The sequence below is a fragment of the Cucumis melo genome, chromosome 8 (assembly GCF_025177605.1).
Source record: "Cucumis melo cultivar AY chromosome 8, USDA_Cmelo_AY_1.0, whole genome shotgun sequence".
In the NCBI taxonomy this organism is placed as follows: Eukaryota; Viridiplantae; Streptophyta; class Magnoliopsida; order Cucurbitales; family Cucurbitaceae; genus Cucumis; species Cucumis melo.
In genome coordinates, this window is record NC_066864.1 from 31,790,384 (window position 1) to 31,812,591 (window position 22,208).

General features: G+C 30.3%; 5 protein-coding genes across 5 annotated transcripts; 4 read left to right on the forward strand and 1 right to left on the reverse strand.

Moving 5' to 3' along the window:
* The first annotated feature begins 201 nt into the window (after window positions 1–201).
* On the forward strand, window positions 202–2,268 carry LOC103490744 (glutathione S-transferase U8-like). The gene is made up of 2 exons (XM_008450409.2): window positions 202–591; window positions 1,755–2,268. The coding sequence occupies exons 1-2, from the start codon at window positions 265–267 to the stop codon at window positions 2,100–2,102; spliced, it is 675 nt and encodes a 224-aa protein (XP_008448631.1). The 5' UTR covers window positions 202–264; the 3' UTR covers window positions 2,103–2,268.
* Window positions 2,269–10,346: 8,078 nt separating this feature from the next.
* On the forward strand, window positions 10,347–11,948 carry LOC103491798 (7-deoxyloganetic acid glucosyltransferase-like). The gene is made up of 2 exons (XM_008451895.3): window positions 10,347–10,867; window positions 10,952–11,948. The coding sequence occupies exons 1-2, from the start codon at window positions 10,378–10,380 to the stop codon at window positions 11,878–11,880; spliced, it is 1,419 nt and encodes a 472-aa protein (XP_008450117.3). The 5' UTR covers window positions 10,347–10,377; the 3' UTR covers window positions 11,881–11,948.
* Window positions 11,949–16,123: 4,175 nt separating this feature from the next.
* Window positions 16,124–17,123, forward strand: LOC103490752 (probable glutathione S-transferase). The gene is made up of 2 exons (XM_008450421.3): window positions 16,124–16,603; window positions 16,677–17,123. The coding sequence occupies exons 1-2, from the start codon at window positions 16,280–16,282 to the stop codon at window positions 17,019–17,021; spliced, it is 669 nt and encodes a 222-aa protein (XP_008448643.1). The 5' UTR covers window positions 16,124–16,279; the 3' UTR covers window positions 17,022–17,123.
* Window positions 17,124–17,937: 814 nt separating this feature from the next.
* On the forward strand, window positions 17,938–18,903 carry LOC103490764 (glutathione S-transferase U8-like). Its single transcript, XM_017045131.2, has 2 exons — window positions 17,938–18,345; window positions 18,487–18,903. The coding sequence occupies exons 1-2, from the start codon at window positions 18,028–18,030 to the stop codon at window positions 18,826–18,828; spliced, it is 660 nt and encodes a 219-aa protein (XP_016900620.2). The 5' UTR covers window positions 17,938–18,027; the 3' UTR covers window positions 18,829–18,903.
* Window positions 18,904–19,494: 591 nt separating this feature from the next.
* On the reverse strand, window positions 19,495–20,097 carry LOC103490772 (18.1 kDa class I heat shock protein-like). The gene has a single exon (XM_008450453.3). The coding sequence runs from the start codon at window positions 20,095–20,097 to the stop codon at window positions 19,648–19,650; it is 450 nt and encodes a 149-aa protein (XP_008448675.2). The 3' UTR covers window positions 19,495–19,647.
* Between the last annotated feature and the right edge of the window lie 2,111 nt (window positions 20,098–22,208).

Genomic DNA, 22,208 nt, shown 5'->3' on the forward strand with positions numbered 1-22,208 from the left:
GGGTAAAATTACTATAGAGAATTAAAAATATAACCACAACTTTGTGTATAATAGTTGGTAAAAGAAAAAGAAAAAAAGAGCATAAAGCCTTTGATTTGGAAAAGTAATTTAGAGACAACTCCACCGCTGACGTAGCTGATTACGCCACCGGTGACCTCCGCTTCACGAAACTTTATCCAAACACTTCCTATAAATTAACAGAAAAGGAACTAAATAAACACTCCAATCCTTTTCATTTAGTGAAAGAAAACAAGAACAAATTACATGGCCGGAGAAAATCAGGAAGTGCAAGTTTTTGGTTTCCGATTAGGTCCGTATAGTCTGAGAGTGGAATTGGCTCTCAAACTCAAAGGCGTCGTTTACAAACATATTGATGAAGATTTGCTCAACAAAAAGAGCGATTTGTTGGTGAAATACAACCCAGTTTACAAGAAGGTTCCTGTTCTTGTTCATCATGGAAAACCCATTTCAGAGTCTCTTGTAATTCTTGAATACATCGAAGAAACTTGGACGCAAAATTATACCATCTTGCCTAAAGATCCCTATCAAAGAGCTCTCGCCAGATTCTGGGCTAAGTATATTGATGAGAAGGTACGTTGACCCTTAAAATTTTGATCTCTTTTCTAAGGATTCCTTTTATTTATTTGTTTGTTATTTTTTTAAAAAGGGTTTTCACGCTTATTCAAATAAGCCCTTTAGTTTCTACTTCAATCCTGTAAATAAATAAATTAAAGTTTTTGTGAATTATATATTTTCGTTTTCTTTAGATTTGATTTAGTTTCAGAAAATATATGTGGAAAGTGGAAAGTGGAACGTTTTAGAAAATCTAAGTAATTGTCCAGTAAAATAAAACTCTGATCTACTGGAAATTTGAAATGTTTTTATTCTCTTTTTAGTTCACCGGGCCTATCCGTTAGAAAATTCACACCCATCTCAAAGTACTCGTTTAGACAGTTTTGTCCAAAGCAATTCTCTTCCAAACAAAATAGATATCTTTTTTCTAAAAGTAGAACTTTGATGGAAAGATCAACAAACGATATTTTATGATCGTACAGAACTTCAACAATTTTGAAAACAGAGAAAAACAAAAGATTCAAAATTGAAAAACAAAAGATTATGAAAACAAAAATTGTCATAACAAGTTGAGAACACTTAATTTAAAGATATATTTGATCGTGGCCATTTTAATAGTCGTGCTTTCCTCTAATTTAGTTATTTTCACGAGGTGAACAACTATACTTTACGAACACCATCTCCAATTAGAGAAATTGTGAAATATATTTAAAATATTATGTTTGCTCCGTTGACTCGTTTGGATCAATAACTTCTTTAAATTAAATATGCTCCTTAAGTTCTTAATTTAATTTCTGAAAAGGACAAACTTTTTTAAATAAAATTTTTTTTGACTTAAAATGATTTTGGCATAAGTTCTTAAAAGTTCATTCTCATATATATCTAACATTTTCCAATAAAATAATGCACCTAGAGATTCATGTTTCTAGAAAACTATGGGATGATATCTGACTTACTTCAACCTCGACAAACAAACTTCAATAATGCACTTAGAAAATCGTTTATATCTAGAATTAATAAAAAGAAATTCATGTGCATGTCAGCATGTGTACAATGGATATAATTAACTTAACTAATGTCTAACAAATTCAAACATTTGCTTATAAATCATCAAACTATCGTAAATGGTTTGGAAACAAAGCCTAATAAAAAGTATGGCATTACCAAATTCCCTGCTGCAGGTTGTACCTGCAGTACAAAAAGTTGCAAGAAGCCAAGAAGACGAAAGAGAGAAGAGCATAGAAGACGCACAGGCGGCACTTGAACCACTTGAGGAAGAACTTAAAAACAAGTTGTTCTTTGGAGGAGACACAATTGGATTTGTTGACATTGCAGGCCTAGTTTTAGCTCGTTGGATTCCTGCCACCGAAGAAGCCGTAGGCTTTGAGCTTTTATCAGCCCACAAGTTTCCAAATCTAACTAAATGGAGTCAAGATTTTGTGAACCACAGTGTTGCAAAGGAAGTTTTGCCTGAAAAAGATGTTCTTGTTGCCTTCTTGAAGAATGTTGTGTTTAGTACAAAAAACTAGGACATGATGATAATGATCAATGCGAGTGAAGAGGAGTTGTATTATGAGTTTGGATTTGTAGTCCTTTTGATTTATGTTTATTGTATAACTTTCTATTGGGAGTGTGAGAGTTGTTTTTTTCCAAAAATGTTATTATATCAAAATAAATAAATAAAGTTGTGTGATAGTCCTCCCACTCTAACCTCTTTTAGTTAAACATTTCATTTTATCTTAAACTTGAATCTCCGTTCCACAAGTTTTCATTTCAAATTTTGGAATCAAACTCGTTTTTCTTTATTTTGCCTCCATCTTTTATTTCTTATCTATATTTTTTAATATAAAAAGGAACAAAGTTATTAATTTGAAAACTAAAAATATATATTTTAGTCTATTCTTATAAACTTAAAAGACTAAAGGGTACATCTAGAAAAAACTCAATCACCAAATGTGTCTATTTTTAATAATTCGAAGATTAAAAGTGTACAATTTTAAATTTTATGGACCAAAAACACATATTCTTCAAAACTTATATATAATTATAAGTGCTTAACTTTTTAATTTTGTACCTAATAATTGGTACATTATATATCTATATTTTAATCTATACTACTTTTTAAGAAGAATAATCATTTTTTGGACTTCTTTACCTCCTCAATCAATCTTAAGTTCACAAAATTATCGTTCGTATTAAGGTCAATCCACGATTTAAAAAATACAAAAAAAAAAGAAAAGAAAACTCCACCACTTTTTTTATGGTTTGTAATAAATAATTATTTAATTTACTTTTCTAATAAAAGAAATACTAAAAGTGTTTTTTTTCTTACAACTTAAATAGTTTTTCATTCAATTATAATTTATTATATAGATTCTCACAAAATTTAGAATGCTAAGAGTTTTGTAACTTTTTTTTTTTTTATCAACTATTATAAAAAGAAGTTTGCTCCATCATTTTTTCACCAACACTTTTACCAAAGAAATTTATAATATCTTACTTTTTTTTATTTTTTAATTCTTATTTTTTCACTTCATTCTTCATCTCCATATACATCAAATTGATTACATATTAATTTGATAGAAAGCTCTCTATTTGTGAAGTTTTGAAACTATGCTTACAATTTAACTATCACTAAACTATGTCATCCAATTAGAAATAATCATTCTACAATGTATGGTAAAATTTTTAAGTGATCAATAAGACATTATATCACCTAAATTGTACATTTTTGTAGTTTCAAGTTGTAGCAAACGGTGATTTGTAATATTTGTAACAGAATGTGTTTTATACCTTGAAAAATGCATTTGATTTCAAACACCAATCAAAGAAAAAATATATATTTTTTATATTATCATATATCTTAATTGTTTTATGTAAATTTTGTTTTCATTATTTTTTTTATTGTTTTTATGTATGATAATTTTTAAATTATCAATCAAACTTTAGAAGTGCGTGTATATATATATATATATATATATATATATATATATATATATATATAACAAACCAACTTCTATATTTGGTAAATAGTTTCAATATTTTACTATTTTTTAAAAAAGACTTGAATTTATTAAGAATTTATCTATGTAATATAAAATTGAATTTATAAAAAAATACGAAGTTATTTGAAGGATCATTTAAATCTATTATCAAAAACTCAAAACTAAAAAAATATATTTTAAAATTTCGGTGTTGAAATGAATTTTTTTTATAAACTCTTAAAAACTAGAAAAGTATATTTTTAAAATTTAGGAAATAGCAGTAATTGGTAAATGTGTTTATAATCTACAAATTGAAAACAATGTTTGTAAAAGAATTTTTTCCTCCAAAATTCCTTAACAATTAAAAAACACATGTAAAATGGAACAAAAACGAAACTCAATTAGATATCAAATCTATTTGCATTTTAAAATAGAAAACCAATTAGTTTTCTATATATAATTTATTTGTGTGTAGGGTGAAGGTCTAATCGTAAATAGTCACTGACATTAGTAGAAAAACAAAGTTCTAAAATGTGTTTTCTTGAAAATAAATGAAATATTCAAGATATTAACGTAATATAGTCCTTATTTAAAAAAAAATTATGTCAGGAACTCCTACATATATCAGACAATTAATGACAATGTAAAGCACAATTTTTATTTAAATAACTTTTGTCCATTTTTTAAAATGACTTATTTTTTAAATTAAATACTTAAATACATATTTCAGTCGATACTAAACTGATGGATTAGTTTGAAGGTTAGATAAACAAATTGAAAGAAGCCCAAATTTTCTAAATACTAAAACGATAAAAATGTTTAATTATAAATCTACGTTAGGTATAAAATGATAGAAGTAGAGAAACTTTCAAGTCTCATTTTACCCTTTCATTATAACTCTTTTTTAGTCTTGTATTAGTAACAATTTTTTCATTCACATAAATTTAATGTTTGTGATCATTTTCACATTCAACAAGATAAACGTTACATTATTTTGTAACTTTTCATCTCCTAATTATAAATTTTCTCTCCAATTAATTATGTTATATAAATTTATCCAAATCCATTCAAATTTCTCTTTTTCTCTTAATCTTCCATCTTCCAACTATTCACATTTTCTTATCTCATATTAACTCTTTTGTATCTCTTGCCACCTTTTAAATTCTTTATTTTCAAATCTTTGAGTATTCCATTTTTTTCATTCATGTTCACAATTCACAACAAAATATTAAGGGTGAAAAGAAATCAAATCATGTTTTTCTATTTTCTTCTATTTTTTTAAATTTTGTCACCTATATTTTTTGTATATAGAAGTATACACGTATATATTCCTTCATTTATAGGTTTCTTTTTAGTACACAACAGAAGTTGCAAAAAACTTGAACCACCAACTTCGTGGTTGCATGTATATGTTTATGCTCCTTATTTTTAAATCATATAATATTGAGAATCTTTTTTAATGTAACCATGGGAATCTTGCTCATGTTTTTTTTTCTTCATTTATTTTTTTTATTAACATTATTTTATTAATGAAATGGTTGAGTGACTTAGACTTTGTTTTTGTTAAAACAATGTAAATATTGTTGAAATTTATAAAGTATACATATAGCTAATAAAATGTGTAAAACAAGAAGTATTAAAGTCTTGAAATTTCATAATTTCAAAAGAAATATGATCTTGGTGGATGTTTTTACCCTTTTCATATAACTTTTTTTTTAGTCTTGTTTTTTAGTGGCAATTTTTCATTTACATAGATTTAATGTTTGTGATCATTTTCACATTTTCACATTTAACAAGATATAAGTTACACTTCGTTAACTTTTCATCTTCTTATAAAAAAAAAGTTTTGATTCCATAACCGATATTAGTTCTATGCTATTTGGGTTATAATCGTAACATTTTCCCATCTTCCACAACATAGCTGATATTACATAATGCTATATCACTACTAGAAAACTGGCAATACAGGTTAAAAGCGTCAAGATTAATTTTAATTACTTGACATTTTTTAAATGTCAAGTAATATATATTTTCATTCTTTCAATTAAAATTTTTCCTCTTTTAATTTAACTTTACTAAATTTCCCCCTTTTCCCCCAAATTTTGTAGAAAAAACCCTAAATTCCCCCCATATTTCTCTTCGACAAAGAAAGTGTTTCCACACCGTCTGCCCATTTCCAGTGGATCTCTTCGTCTGCTCGTAGCGTTTTCAGTAGATCTCTTCATCTGCTTGCAGGGTTTTCAGTCGATCTCCTCAAGCCGCTGCCGTCTCTTCATCTACTCGAAGCATTCGCCACCAGTTGCGTCTGCAATCGTTTCTGCACGTTTCTAGTCCAAATCGATCTATCTGCTCAAGCCGCCGCCGTCTGTTAACTTTCCCAGTTGCGTCCGCCGTCATTAGTTTGTTTGTCGTCGTCTGCTTGTCTTTCTGTTGCGTCCGCTATCGTCTGCTCGTCTGTCTGTTGCATTCGCCGTCACCAGCTCGTTCGTTGTCGTCTGCTCGTGATCCGTCTGTTGTGTCCGTCGCCACCAGTTCGTTCGCTGCAGTCTACTCGTCTGTCTGTTGCGTCCGCCGCCACTAGTTCGTCCGCCACCGTCGGCTCATCTATTTGTTGCGTCTGCTAGTTTGTATGTACCTTTTATTTAATGTGTATGTACCAAATTATAATTTTTCAGCATCTTCATAAATTTACCTTTTATTTATTTATTTTATTTTCAAGTTGAGCCTTGATTTGATGAGATCTTGAGACTTGATTTAGGTTCGGGATGCACCTTTTTATGCTTTAGAGATATTACTCAAACTAATGATTCAGTATGGATAAGTTTCGTGTGTCCCAATTGAAGAAATGATGGGCACAAAAGATGTAATCTCATTTTGAATCCATCTTGCACGAAGTTTATGTGAATTGTATGTTTATGGGTCTATGTTTTTTCTAGTAAATAGAACTGGATCACTCAATTCAACCTTCAGGATATATGTCTAAATTGGAATGCATTCATCTCTTCTGTCTTTTTGGTTTTTTTGTATCTTGAGCAATATCCTCTTTTCATTGTATCTATGAAAAGTTCTGTTTCCATAAAAAAGCATGTAAATAAATAGAACATGATATTTTTCTCTGTATGTGATTGAAATTAATATTCGTCTTGCTGACAGGATGTTACTGCTGAAGATGTCCTCAGTGGAAACTTTACTATTGATGATGTTGTTCTTCCTTTGCCTGGGTGAGGGTAGCTAATATTTCTGTCCTGTTCAAAGTCTATTTTGGTCGTATAATTGTTGTGTGAGTTATTTGATTTATTTGTTTGTTTATTGCGACAGGTCAAGAGTACTCTATCCCGCAAATGATATTGCTGAAGTATATAATGATTTAGCGACTAAGGTTCTTTATTAATCTTAGCTTCTGTCTTGTTTTTGTATTTATATCAAAAATCTTAAGGTTTTCTTTCTACATTGCGTTTTATATATGTACTCCTCTTGGATTTGATTTAGGGCAAAGTATACTTTTGCTCCTTGAGATTGTTTAAGCTTGATGTGTATTTGATCCCTAAAGTTTCAAAAGATTGTTTTTGTATTTATATCAATAATTGGCATGTTGAATAGAAATTAATCCAACATATTTTGAATAAGGACACGCCTTAGCCAAACTAAGAACAAAGATGGCGGTGTATATATATATATATATATATATATATAAATTTTTTCCTTCTAGTAGCATTGACTTTTTACTTCAAACTTGTATTCTATTTGTTTTTACTCATCTCGATGATTAATTGTTTAAGACTCGATCAGCTTGACGGAGTCTGTACATAATGTTAAGTATGTTTAAACTCCAACGAGATTATGTCATCTTCTCCTATTCCTATTTTCATTTTGTAGAATGTTGTATTTGTATAATGTTCTCTATATTGTACTTAATGGAACCACATGTCCATAGGGAATTTTCAACCAGTATGACTAGAAGCTATCGGAGAGTTTTTCAAAGACCAAAGAACTACGTATGGTACTTTCTCTTAAGTTGCTTAAATTATTTATTTCTAGTATTTATGTATCCACTAGAAGATTGAATTCTGTTGTTTGGTAGGGAATTGATCTCATATGTTGATCGTGAGACTTTGAGTTTGGAGTTATCTAAGAGTGTGGGGCTTGGAGGAGGGTGATGTCTTTGTTTCTTATTATTACATATACTTTGTGTTTTATGATTAAGAATGATGATCATAACTTGTTTTGTAATATGAATAAGAACGATGTTCCTAATTAGTTGTAAGTATGTAATGACCAACTATATATTTATATTCAAGGATATATATGCAATTTGTTAGTTCTTTGATTGAAAGTTTGGGTTGATTCAATTTTTCAATTGATGTGTATTTTAATATTGTTGGACTTCAAAACAGGTGAATGATAAAATATATGGATATTTTAAAATATATAATTTTTTTATTTAAACAAACCTTATATACTTGATACCTATAAACTGTGAAGTCTAATTTTATTTGACGTGTAAAACCTGTCAAAAATAAAACTTTTTTATTCTTGACACTGGATTAGTTGACGCATAAAAACTGTCAAGTATAATTATATACTTGACGCTTTTTCAATGTCAAGTATAATTATACTTGACATTTAGAAACTGTCAATTAAACCTTCTTTATATTCTTGACACTGGATTAGTAGACACATTGAAAAGCATCAAGTAAACCAATACTTGACAGTTAAAAAGCGTCAAGTAACCACAGTTTTGTAGTAGTGTATGTTATTACACAACTAACAACCTTCCTTTCTTCCACTTTATTTGGATATATATAGATTAGATGGTTAAGTTTGCAACATACGATGTTAAGAAATGGAATTTGAATGGTGAAAACAAATTAGATTCAACATTCGATCAATTTGGAAAATATTGAAATGATTGTTTCAATTTTTATAAAGTTAAACTATAATTATAATTTTCTTTCTTATGTGATTCTCACGTGCATTGTGTGTGTTGTTTACTAATATTTATAAATGCAAACAAAAGCTAAAAGGAAAGAAAAATACACTAGAGTTCCTCGCATTTACTCCACAACATAATTATCATTTTAGTGAATTGATAAGATGTTTTTTTAAATAAATTTTTTTAATCTACAAACAAATCATAATACTTTTTTATGAAGCTAACTTCAACTCTACGATATAGAATATTTAAACCTATTTCATATATTTAATAAAGAGTTTGACACATCATGAACTATAGTTATATGATTTGAAGGCTACAAAAAGATCAAGTGCAACTAGAATGGGATAATAAAACAACATCCTTAGCTTTGATAAGCTATGGCTTATGATTTATATATGGGTAGCCATTTCTTAAGTTTTATCTAAAAATTTTGCTACAACTCATATAATACAAGTTTTACCATAAATTACATCTATGAAAATTGTTTGATTGACGAATTTTTAAATGAGTAAATTGGATCTTCCTTAAAAACATCGATCAAAGAAGAAAAGTTGTAACTCCAAAGTCTAACAAGATTTTGTCGTCTCTCCATTGGCTGTCTCAATTGGAAGATACTTTGAAATAAATGAGAAAGAAAGGGCCCTCTTAAAACTAACGAAAATCCTACAAAAACTACATTATATCCATTTGTCAACACATTGGAAAAGCCGATTCAAACTCCACAAACCCCCATTTTCTCCTTAGTTTTGATGTGCCAATTCAATAGTAAAAACTTTCTAAACTTTTATAAAAGGAACCATTCATTCCTCCGACTCTCTTGTAACGATTTAATTTATGTATTTTTAATTTTATAACGATTTAGTTATAGGCTTTACTATGTAACAACTTAGTCTTAATATTTTAAAGTTTGTAATGATTTAGCCTTTAGTGTAGAACTTAATGTTAAAATTTTTAATAAGATTTTTTTTCAAAAATAAACAGATAAACTAATTAGATACTCAATAATTCTACAAAATACATAGCCTAACTGCATCATAAAATAATAAGAATTGACAACTAATTTTGATGATTTATCAACGTTAGAGATTAAATTGTTATAAATTGAAAAGTATAAGGGCTAAATTATTACTTACTAAAGTTTAAGTGACTAAATTAATATAAATTTGAAATTACATAATTAAATCGTTACAAACTAAAGTTTGAAGACCAAATTGTTATTTTCATAAAAATAGAGGGATCAAAGTGTTTTTTAACCTAATAATAATTGTTGCGAAAAACACTTTTAAGATTAATAACTAGGTGTATAAGATGTTTAAAGAATTGTAAATATAAAAAAAAAAAAAAAAATTCTACAAATGATAGATTCTATCTCTAGTGGACTTCTGCGGACGATATCAAATATTATAGATAGATTCTGAGACATAGATATCAACCATTCAAAAGAATGATATTAATATCGGTTAAAGCCTTCTTCATCCATCTTCTTCACTATGGTGTGTGTATACTATGGTGTGTGTATGTATGTATATCATTTTTAGAAAATGCAAGTGGATGTACATTCAAGTAATTTTTTTGAAGGTAAAAGAATAATACTTGAATGCACGCTCTTGACTGCCCTTATCTCTTTATGGTCCTTTCATTTTTCAGATGACAAGAAAATAATGATTATTAACGGTTGAAAATGTTCAAATTGCTTGTCATATGGTAGTTTTTTGTTAGATAATTAGTGAGTTATACAAAACGGATTAAACTATCACTTATAAGTTAGTTAACGACAATGATTCAAACCATGATAGATAGTTATATATAAACACGTTATAATGCTCTTTTCATCAAAATTTGAATTTGGCGTAGATTCATAATCCACCCTTATCACTAATTTTCATGGGGCTCTCTCCCAGCGATCATGTCCTCCTCTTTCCTTTTCCGGCCAAAGGCCACATCAAGCCATTCCTCTGTCTCGCCCACCTCCTCTGTAACGCCGGTCTCCGAGTCACCTTTCTCAGCACCGACCACCACCACCAGAAACTCCACAATCTCACCCACCTGGCCACCGCCCAAATTTCCTCCCTTCATTTCCAATCCATTTCCGACGGCCTCCCCCCGGACCATCCCCGAAATGTTCTCGACGGCCAGCTCTCTAAATCAATGCCCCTAGTCACCAAACCCCTCTTCCGAGAACTTCTCCTCTCCTACAAGAATGGAACATCCCCCATCACTTGTGTTATTACGGATCTCATTTTTCGTTTTCCAATGGATGTTGCTCAAGAATTGGGTATCCCTGTTTTTTGTTTCTCTACTTTCAGTGCTCGTTTCCTGTTTCTTTACTTCTCCATTCCCAAGCTTGTTGAAGATGGACAGATTCCATACCCAGGTAACTTCCTCCATTCAATTTCTTGGATAAGAGATTTTTGAGAATTATTGAGTTAAAAACCCATTTCGTTTGCTCTGCTTTTAGAGGGAAATTCAAACCAAGCACTCCACGGCATTCCTGGCGGAGAAGGGCTATTTAGATGTAAGGATTTACCAGGATATTGGTCAGTTGAAGCTGTAGCCAACTACAACCCAATGAACTTCGTGAACCAAACATTAGCCACAACCAAATCTCATGGTCTAATACTCAACACATTTGACGAACTCGAAGCTCCATTTATAACAAACCTTTCAAAGATATATAAGAAAGTTTACACAATTGGACCAATTCACTCTCTGTTAAAAAAGTCTGTCCAAACCCAATACGAATTTTGGAAAGAAGATCACAGCTGCTTAGCATGGCTCGACTCACAGCCCCCAAGATCCGTGATGTTCGTCAGCTTCGGAAGCATAGTCAAGCTAAAAAGCTCTCAGTTGAAGGAGTTCTGGAATGGGTTAGTAAACAGTGGAAAGGCATTTCTGTTGGTGTTGAGATCAGATGCGTTAACGGAAGAAACAGGGGAAGAAGACGAGAAACAGAAAGAATTGGTAATTAAGGAAATTATGGAAACAAAGGACGAAGGAAGATGGGTTATTGTGAATTGGGCTCCACAAGAAAAGGTTTTGAGGCATGAAGCCATTGGTGGGTTCTTGACACATTCAGGATGGAACTCAACATTGGAGAGTGTCGCTGTTGGGGTTCCCATGGTGTGTTGGCCGCAAATTGGAGACCAACCCAGTAACGCTACATGGCTGAGTAAGGTATGGAAAATTGGGGTTGAAATGGAGGATTCGCACGATCGGTGTACGGTTGAGAGCAGGGTTAGGAGTATCATGGAACATGAAGATAAGAAAATGGAGAATGCCATTGTGGAGTTGGCGAAAAGAGCCGATGATAGAGTTAGTAAAGAGGGGACGTCCTGTCGAAATTTACAACGTTTGATCGAAGATATTAAAGGATTTAAACTAAATTAAAATTATAACCCAATAACTATGGGGAAAAAGAACAAATGGGAATTTTATCGTTGAATTTCTAATGTGTAGTTGAGCAAGTCAGTTGCAAACTTACGAGTGCAACTTAGATGGATTTAAATGCATTGCTTAGAAAAGAAAAAAAAAAAGAGTCAAAATATCATTTTCATTTTGGTTTTCTTTTGGATTTTGTTTCATTTTGATTATTTGTTTTAGATGATCAAGTGTAGTTAATACGTCTTGAGGGTTTGTTTGAGGTTGGAAGGATTACTATTGAGTAGCTGAAAAGTATTTGAAATGTGTGAGAAATTCTAGGCTAATGAAATGGGATTATGAACCATGAAAATGGTAGAAAAGAGAGTTAAAGTTGAAAATTGTGAGAACATAATGGATTCAATATTACAAATAGACCAAAATAGTCAATCTAAACATGGATTTTGAATTATATTATTTTACAATCTCATTCTATTACTGACTCCCAAAAAACTCCTACATTTGTTTATGTAAGTTTACCGTTGATTTTTTGTAAGATAAATTTAAATAAAATTTAAGGGTTGTTTGGAGAGTTGAATTGTAATATGAATTATTGAGATTGAGAATCATATGAGTGTTGGAAAGCGTGAATGATCAAAGAGAAACGAAATTGAGATTGTGAAGTGTGAAAAGGATAAGAGAGACGGTTGGATTGTAAATTGTCGGAACAAAATGAGTTTGAATAATATAATTGGTAGCAATTTTAGGAAAATAATGAAGTATATAACAACATTTTTTAAAAATTGCAAATATATCAAAATCTACTAGTGATAGAATTTTTTTGTCGATAGATTCTAATGGTCTGGCCAATATTTGCAATAGGGTTTATAAGTGATATATTTCTATCATTGATAAATTTTGACAAATTTTGTTATATTTTCGCCGACGTATTTGTGCGTCGGGAGTACCCACGTCTCTTGTAGTGTATATTTACAACTATTTTATAAAATTGTTGTTGTATATGTAAATATTTTGAATTTAATTACTATATTTGCAATTATCCCTATTTGTACTACAAATCGGGCTTAGTGGGCTCAATTCAAACATATGATTACATTACAAACTCATGGGTTGAACTAGCCACCGAACACCTTGATATAAACCACCCATACATCAAATTAGTTTTTTATTTAATAATTTTGATTTAATTTTAGTATTTTTCAATTTTATTCTTTTACGACATTTAAGTAGAGTCAATCTGGTCTTTTTAGGATGAATTAGGGTTTCTATTGGGAGGCTATTTAAATCTTGCTTTTAGGTTGTTTAAGGGTACTAAGATAAATTGAGTTTTCCATCGTTGTACTTCGTCAAGTTTAGCCAAAAAAAGCTTCTTGAATTTTGCAATACTAGTATATTGAATTCATGTCAAGAACATTCAAGTGGAATTGATCATCCTTTTTGTGGAGCGTTCGAATCTTTAGATAAGGAACCTCTTCTTATGACAATTCATGTATAACTCAATCCTTGGAGTTGAAATCAAAGTATTTTAGTGATTAAAAATTAGGGATTCTCATCCCATTAAGGATTCTTAATTCCAATTGCTAGGTACTTCATATATCACCCCCTAGTCTCTAGTACCATTCATTTTATAATGTGTGAAAGTAAATTTAAATAGTGTATTTCTTAATTTGGGAGTCTAATTGCTTTACTTAATAGATTTCTTAGACCATTAATTCTAATATATATCATGTTAATTATCGATTCAGTATCCAAAAACTTAAGTGGATGGGTGAAAATAAAATCAATAATATATCATCTAAGAAATACAACAAACAAGGGTAAATACACAACCCTATCTTATCTCGAGCATCCTGCAAAAGGGGCACTCTTGTTAGGTTTTGAGCAAAGTGTATATAACAAGAGATGTTTGGATGATTTAGTTGCATAAAAAAAGACTAACATGTGACAAAATAAATTTAACTGTTATTTTTTTACTAGGTAAAAGTGAAGATTAATTGTATAGAGATAGGGGCCACAAGTTGCAATTGCTCTTATCGATTAATTTATGACTAATTAATAAATCTTTTGAGTGTTCTTTTTTCAAAAAGACGTATCTAATTATATCATAAAACTTTAAATATATATGTTTAGGCAAAATTTGACTTGTATAAAATTTATAAAACTTTTACGTGTCACATGAGAAATATATATAAAGGAATAGAGTCTATAAATTCTTTAGAAAATTAATATGTGAACTAATATAAAGTCTATAAATCTATATTTGAATCTATATATAATTAAATGCAATTACTAATGACCCACCAATATAAATTCTTACAATAACCAATACATTTGAATCTATAAATATACCATATAAATCGTATAAATACAAAATTAATATCAATAAAGACCCTCCGATAAAAAAAAAGAATATATATATTAATTTATACAAAATTGATATAAAGTCTGTATGTTTTGAATCAGGAGGGTTTTAGGGTAGATTAATCGCTGGCACAACCTTACGGGGATTTCACCTAAAATAACTTAAATTGCTATATGATATTACACAGTTGATATTTTTTTCTAATATATTACATAAAAGTTTTAAATTGGTTAATATTTTTTACAAAAGAATGAACGAATTTACCTTATTATCCAAATTTCATTAATCTTCAAAATCATATTTATTATATCAATTGTAACCTTCTTAATTATTAATACGTATATATTTATATTTATTAGTGTAGTATTTATTAAATTTAGATTAATTTAAATATGATATAAATTATTATTTATATGGTAATAATATTTTTAATTATTCTAAAAAATATATAACATATCCTATTTTTCGGTAAATGTATGTCAATTTATATGTATTCTTGTATATATGAAGGGGTGTATATACACTAAATAACAAAATTAATATATCATATTTTTTGAAAACTGTAAGTCAACATATATTTATAAATTGTATATATCAAGTGGTATATATCTAAATGAAATATTATGGAATCGAAGTTTAAAACGTTTTATGAAATCTACAATATAATAGAGTAAGGAAAAATATGAGAAATTAAGGAAGACAACTAACCGAAAGTACAAGGATAAAAAAAAAACGAAATAAACTGAGAATCGGTGAAGAACGAAACTAGAATCGGTGATGGAGGAAATAAGATTACGTGAATAAGAAAACTAGATGTACCAGAATTGAAAGAATGTTGCAATTTTTCGATGACAGAATCGGGATTATTTGAAGAAACATATGATATTCTACGGTTACCGGATGTCCATATATATGTATTATATATGGTAAATAAGAAGGGGTATATATCTATAAAAAAAAATATAACACACAGATCATATTCGTCAATTACTGTATGTCAATTTACGTATATTATTGTATATGTGAAAGGGTATATATTTAAAAAATAACATAACACACATATGGTATTAATCAGTTACTTTATCTCAATTTATATGCATTATTGTATATATGAAGAGGTATATATAAACTAATTCACATAACAGACAATTGAAATTCATTGAGAATCGTATGTAATAAATATATGCATTTTTATATATATGAAGTCGTATATGTCTAAAACAAATATTTTGGAATATAACATTAAACGTTCTAGGAATACTACGATTTAATGGAGTACAAAAAAAATATAATGAATTAAGAAAGACAGTTAATCGGAGGCAAAGAACGAAATGACGAAATAAATTGAGATTCTGTAAATAATGGAATCGGAATCGATGATGGACGAAATATAAGGAGATGAAGAATGAAACTAGATGAAATTGGTGAAGAAATTCGATAACTTTCCAACGGAGCATATACCGGAATCGATGAAAAAATTGGATAAATTACAAGCAGCGGATGTAACAAAAAATAATGACTATTGGCGATGGAGATAATGATGTAAGAATTACTTTAAAAAAACATTTTAAAATTTTCAACTAAGGCATTAGAGATAAAAGTCTATATTAATAAATTCTTTTAACTTTTTCTTCGTTTTCAATTACCATTCAAACAATTCTAGACTCATTTACTTTAAATGTTTTTCCTTCCAAACAAAATAGTTCATTTAAAATTATTTGATCAACTTTATTGAATCGGTTTTTTTCTTTGTTGTTTTTCTCGAGAATACTTGAACAAATAAATTCAACCTTATTTGTTTCAAAATATTAGAAAAGTATTACATAATGGCTTACGACAACATTAAACTTTCCACGTCAAGAAAATGGAGATTTTCTAGACACATCCAATAACTAAATAAATCACTCTCTTTTTGAGTCTTGGACAAATCAAACCCACTTTTCCATCTTCCTACCCAATTCTTAATTCCTTTATATAAATAAACCACATCTTTAGCTTGTATTGTCATTGTTGTTAGAAGCAATCAGAGAGAAATTAGTAATATTTATGGCGATGGGGGAAGAAGTGGAATTGCTTGGTGGATGGATGAGTCCATTTAGCCGGAGAGTGGAGTTGGGTTTGAAGCTTAAAGGCATAAATTATAAATATAACGAAGAAGATTTGAAGAACAAAAGTGATTTCCTTTTGAATTACAATCCAATTTACAAGAAAGTCCCTGTTTTCCTTCACAACGGAAACCCCATTTCAGAGTCGCTTATAATTCTTGAATACATCGATGAAGTTTGGAACTCAGTTTATCCTTTCTTTCCTCAACAAAATCCCTATGAAAGAGCTCAAGCAAGATTCTGGGCTAAGTATATAGATGACAAGGTATGTAAGTAATATTTGTGTACATTTGATTGATCATTGATTACTTTAATGCATTGTCTACATATGTTGATAGGTTGTGGCTGCTATACTGAAGGCTGCAAAAAGCAGCAAAAGAGAAGAGAGAGAGAAGGGTTTGGAAGAAACAGAGGAGACATTAGAACCACTTGAGAAAGAGCTTCAAAACAAGAAGTTTTTTGGAGGAAATAAAATTGGATTTGTGGACATTGTTGGAACTGTGATTGCATATTGGATTCCAGCCGTTGAAGAAGCTTTTGGATTTGAGGTGTTGACAACAAAAAAGTTTCCAAATTTAACAAAATGGAGTGAAGAGATTGTAAACCAGAGTGTGGTCAAACAGGTTTTGCCTCTAAAGTCTAACCTTGTGGCCTACTTGCAAGTTGTTTTAACAACCAACTAGAACATTTGTTGCTTTCTTTTGTATCTTCAATACATCACCTGTGTTATGTAATAATATAAATCTCTAACCTTTTGGTAAGGTTGAGAATGTACTCTTCCTCAATATTTTGCTCTTTTACAACAATGCTTTTATAACCATCATTTGGCTATTTTCAAATACGTAAAATGAATTAAATGGTGTTTTCCATATGAGAACTTTTTGAAAAGAATCATTTTACTTCGATAGTTAGATTTTAAATGGAATCAAAGGAAAATAACCAAATTTAAGTTCATAACTTCTTTTATCAAATCATTAAAAAGATCACAGCACTTCTTCAAGCATGATTCCACTTTGTTGGGTAGAATTGTTTTTTGATATATCTTGGGTCATACTCAATTTTTATGCAAACCTCCAATCTCCAATAAAACATCCTTATTCTCTTTTCTAGTTCCATTTTTTCTTAGTTTTTTTTTTAATTATGTGATTGAATTGTATAAAAGGAAAAACAAAAAAATAATATTTAAGATGCCATTTTCATGCATCACAGTTAATTACACACAAAATAAAAAAAAATAAGATCAATGACCATTTATTTAATAAGAACAAAATACACTTATCTTCATGCATCTCACTCTCTTTCTCGTATAAAAGAGAAAAAAAAAAGAAAAACAATAACATAAACATAAATATTTTTTTAGAAAAAAAAAATGAGAGATTTTCTTACATACATGAAAACAAAAATATTTCTTTAAAAGAATTTTTCAGGTAGCAAAATGAAATTGAAATTAGTTAAAGTATTAGTGATTGAGAAAAGAGAAGGCCATTCGATAGATGGCTTACGCAGCAGCTTACGACACCTTTAGCCTCCGCCCCAAGAAATCCAAACAAACAAAGGTTGACCTTTCTTACCTTTTATTCCTCTATTTATATTAATCTAAATTAAACCCGACACACCCACTTCATTCCCATACAAACACCCTCTCAATCCCAATCTCAATCTCAATCTCAATCCCAATCAATCTTAGATATGGCAGAACAAGTTCAAGTCTTCGGTTTCTGGGAAAGTCCTTTTAGTCGCAGAGTGGAGCTAGCTCTCAAACTCAAAGGCGTAGAATACCAATACTTTGAAGAAGATTTGCCCCATAATAAGAGTGATTTGCTTCTCAAATACAACCCAATTCACAAGAAGGTCCCTGTTCTCCTCCACCATGGTAAACCCATTGCAGAATCTCTTGTGATTCTGGAATACATTGATGATATCTGGAAAGAAAGTTATCCCATCTTGCCCCATCATCCCCACCAAAGAGCTCTTGCCAGATTTTGGGCTAAGTTTATCGACGACAAGGTATTGCAGAAGTTGTTAAATTTATCATAACTCATCAAGGGGAATTTTTTCTTTTTTTCACGTAAAAACCTCCCTTCCCATCTTCATTATTATATTGAATGTATTGCGTTTCAACTACGGTCTTATTCTATTCAAAATTAGGTCGTGGTTGCAGTAGTGAAGGCTGCTGGAAGCAGAGGAGAAGATAGAGAGAAGGCTATAAAAGAGGCAAGGGAAGCATTAGAAACACTTGAGAAAGAGATTGAAAAAAGCAATAAATTGTTTGGAGGAGATGATATTGGGTTTGTGGACATTGTTGGGACTGTGATTGCTGGTTGGATTCCTGCGATTGAAGAATGCTTTGGGTTTCAGCTGCTTACAACTGATAACTTCCCTAACCTAATCAAATGGAGTGATCAGGTTGTTAACCATTCCATTGTCAACCAGATTCTCCCTCCAAAAACTGAGATTGTTGCCTTTATGAAAGCTAATTGGAAATTTTAAAAATTAAAGAGTATGATGTAACCAAAATTTGGTATCGATGTTTCATTGGAATGCTTAAATAAGTTCAAGAACTAATCCAAATGTCTGTCTGACGATGAAGTTGTTGGACATATCATTTCTGAAAATATATCATTAAGATTTAAAATAAGAAGGAACTTGTTTAGATTAGATTGTCAATAGAAGTAGTATGGTAGGTTTTGATATGAGGAGAGATTATATTTGTTTGATTAACTTTGTATTCGTGTGAGTTGAAAAGTAATTCTACACCATTCAGAAAATACCAATAAGAAAACAGAGAGATGGAGATATCGATACGGCCATTGCAGAGTTAGCCAACCGAGCCCTAAAATAACATGTCCTTTGAAAGTTTTAAACTTTTTTATTTCATCCTAAATTTCAAAATTGATTCTAAAATTATATTACAACTTATTAGTTGGTTGAAGATTTGTTAATCAGTTGATATAAGAAAATATTTTCCAGTACGAGGTTAGGGATTATTATTTATATGGAAGTTTGGAGAATAAAGGGACTTTTAACTTTTAAAAAATAGCTCTACGATTAATGGATAAAACAAGTAAGATGCAAAAATTAAAAAGAGGAACATGATACTATTTAGAATGTTGGAAAGAGTAGGTATATCGTAATTTAAATAGATAGGACAGAAAATGAACAAAAGTAGTAGTAGTAGATTAGAGATATTAAATCAACATTGAAACTTTATACTAAAACATATTGATTAACGAAATTTGATCACACTTTTTTCACAGATTTATTCAACTCAACTCCATTCATTACACATCACCCAAACAAACAACACCATCACTTATCGAATTCACTACAACCCGAGATTTCAATCGATTTGGTTGCCGGCTTCTTCTCCGGAACCTTCGGAACAGTAACTGTCAGAACCCCATTCTCCATCGCCGCCTTCACCTCATCCACTTTAGCATTCTGCGGCAGCCTGAATCTCCTCATGAACTTCCCTTTCCCCCTCTCAACACGGTGCCACTTTTCATTCTTCTCCTCCTTCTCAACCGCCCTCTCGCCACCGATCTGAAGTATGCCGCCATCCTCCACCTCCACTTTCACCTCCTCCTTCTTTAGCCCCGGCAGATCGGCCTTGAAAATGTGAGCCTCTGGCGACTCCTTCCAATCTACCTGTGCGTTGGCGAATGACGACACTTCGCCCGCGCCAGTCGGTGCCCAGATGTCGGACAAGAAGGGGTCGTAGACGCTCCTGCTGCCAAACAGACTTGGAATCAGAGACATTTTGGGTTGGTTTTTGATTGATGCGTGCTTTGTGTTCGATGAAATATCTGAGAGACTGTGGGATGCGCTGTATGTGTTTGATGAAATGTCCGAAAGGGGTAATTTGATTGAGACTTTTGTGTTGGTGTGGGAATTATAGGGGATGGTGGAGTTTTATATAGGGAGAAATGGACTGGTGATGAGGAGTTTCGGGGGAGTTCTACTGGTTTCTGAAATGGGTAATTGCTGGCATTGTTGATCGTCATTCTTCCACAACCTTCTTCTACCTTCTTGTTCCATATCTGCGTGGACAACGGCGGTGAGTCCTTTTGTATTCAATGATTCGATTGTTAGTAACGGAACGGACGGAGCATTATCGAGGAGCTTCTGGTGAGTTCTACGACGTGCCTTTCAATCAGCTCATACGTTTAATTATATTCCTAATTTTTTTAAAATGTTGTTGTATAGTTATTATAATTTTTAGAATTCATAATTATCCTCTAAATTTATACTTAGTTGGAAATTTGGGAGGATATTGGAATTTTGGACCTCCTCGTTGTTATTGGTTGGTTTCATTTATCTAACTAAATTCATAAGTGCTATTTGTATATGTAGCAAAATTATTAAGAAAAAGCAAAACTTAAAATTAATTATAAATATATCAAAGTTTATCTTCAACCTAAGTAAAATGTCCAAAAATAAAATCCACCAAACCATGTTTGAGACACGAAATTCAATTTCTACGGCTTTTATAAAAGTATATTATTGAGACACTATTTTTTTAAAAATAATCGTAAATATAATAAAATTTATTTCTAACTCTTTAGTCTATATAGAAGGTACAAAAAAGAACTCATTGAAAGCATGAAATTTATACTTGTTGAAGTTCATCATCGAAAGCATGAAACTTTTACTTGTTGAAGTTCATCATTAGTAGATACGAAAACAACCTATCATTAGTAGACTTCTTTTATATAAATCTATCATTAATATCATTCTATAATCATCAATATTTTTTATTCGCAAATAGGATTCTAACAAAGAGATATATCACTTTAATAATGATAGCAAACTAGTGTTGATATACCCCTAAATTTACTAATGATAACACTCTATCAATTATATACTTTTATAAGTTATAAAATTTTATGAGAAATTGTATTGGTTAGCACTGTGAGAATAGGTTTTGGTAACTATGACACATACTTTTTAAATTTTACAAATATGTCAAATTTTAATCTCTAAAATATTTTGGAGATATTTTCTATTTTAAAATTTTTAATATCCCCAAACTGCCCCATACATTCTTCTCTCTTTGTTGATCATCTCCCTTTAATGCTTATCTTCCACTTTCTCTTCTCATTTTTGTAAACTTCTATATCATATTTGTATTCATAATATGTTTTTCTCAAAAACTATTTTTTAGTTGGTTTTTTTTTGTAGGTTCTCTCAAAAATTAAAAAAAAAACAATTAAAATACTATCGTTCGTTCGATATCCGTTTTTGGCATCTTTATCTCTTTTTTTTTCACCATTTTTTTCAGATTTTCGATCATCATTTTTTGTTAAATCTAAGTTCTTTCTTCAAACTTCTTTCAAATGGTTGCTTTCAAACTCAACAACATTCTCACTTTTTAAAATACATTTCATCTTAAATATTTTATTATTCTCAAACCACCGTTCAATAACTTATTTCTTCTCCCATTTTTAATATCCTAATCATCTCATACTTCTTCTTCCACTTTTTAAGGCCCCAATCATTATTTTTTCTCCCACTTTGTATCAGTTTTGTATATTAGTGTTATGATATACTTATATTATATGTATTAGTTGGTGATATACTTACTACATGATTTCCATTTTTTTCAAATATTATGCAATTCAATGTAGCATTATAAGTATATAAATGATGTAACTTAGTGTAGCAAATATATAATATTTATCAAAATGTACTAGTGAAGTATATTAAGTGTATCATTAGAATCTCAAGTGTATCAAGTGTATTTTATCAATCGAGCGAATCGATAGATATAGAAAATATACCAACAGTACATCAATTGTATCAAACATATGAACTGCATCAAGTGTATTAAATCTGTCGAGTGTATCGGTGAAAGTATAAAATGTTTATCA

What these genes read in the sequence shown, in the direction of transcription:
- LOC103490752 (XM_008450421.3), top strand. Translation starts at nt 16,280, where the DNA reads ATGGCGATGGGGGAAGAAGTGGAATTGCTTGGTGGATGGATGAGTCCA. An exon ending in CTAAGTATATAGATGACAAG is followed by an intron (nt 16,604 to 16,676) that starts GTATGTAAGTAA and finishes ATATGTTGATAG; the next exon opens with GTTGTGGCTGCTATACTGAA.
- LOC103490772 (XM_008450453.3), bottom strand. Translation starts at nt 20,097, where the DNA reads ATGTCTCTGATTCCAAGTCTGTTTGGCAGCAGGAGCGTCTACGACCCC.
- LOC103491798 (XM_008451895.3), top strand. Translation starts at nt 10,378, where the DNA reads ATGGGGCTCTCTCCCAGCGATCATGTCCTCCTCTTTCCTTTTCCGGCC. An exon ending in TGGACAGATTCCATACCCAG is followed by an intron (nt 10,868 to 10,951) that starts GTAACTTCCTCC and finishes CTCTGCTTTTAG; the next exon opens with AGGGAAATTCAAACCAAGCA.
- LOC103490764 (XM_017045131.2), top strand. Translation starts at nt 18,028, where the DNA reads ATGGCAGAACAAGTTCAAGTCTTCGGTTTCTGGGAAAGTCCTTTTAGT. An exon ending in CTAAGTTTATCGACGACAAG is followed by an intron (nt 18,346 to 18,486) that starts GTATTGCAGAAG and finishes ATTCAAAATTAG; the next exon opens with GTCGTGGTTGCAGTAGTGAA.
- LOC103490744 (XM_008450409.2), top strand. Translation starts at nt 265, where the DNA reads ATGGCCGGAGAAAATCAGGAAGTGCAAGTTTTTGGTTTCCGATTAGGT. An exon ending in CTAAGTATATTGATGAGAAG is followed by an intron (nt 592 to 1,754) that starts GTACGTTGACCC and finishes TCCCTGCTGCAG; the next exon opens with GTTGTACCTGCAGTACAAAA.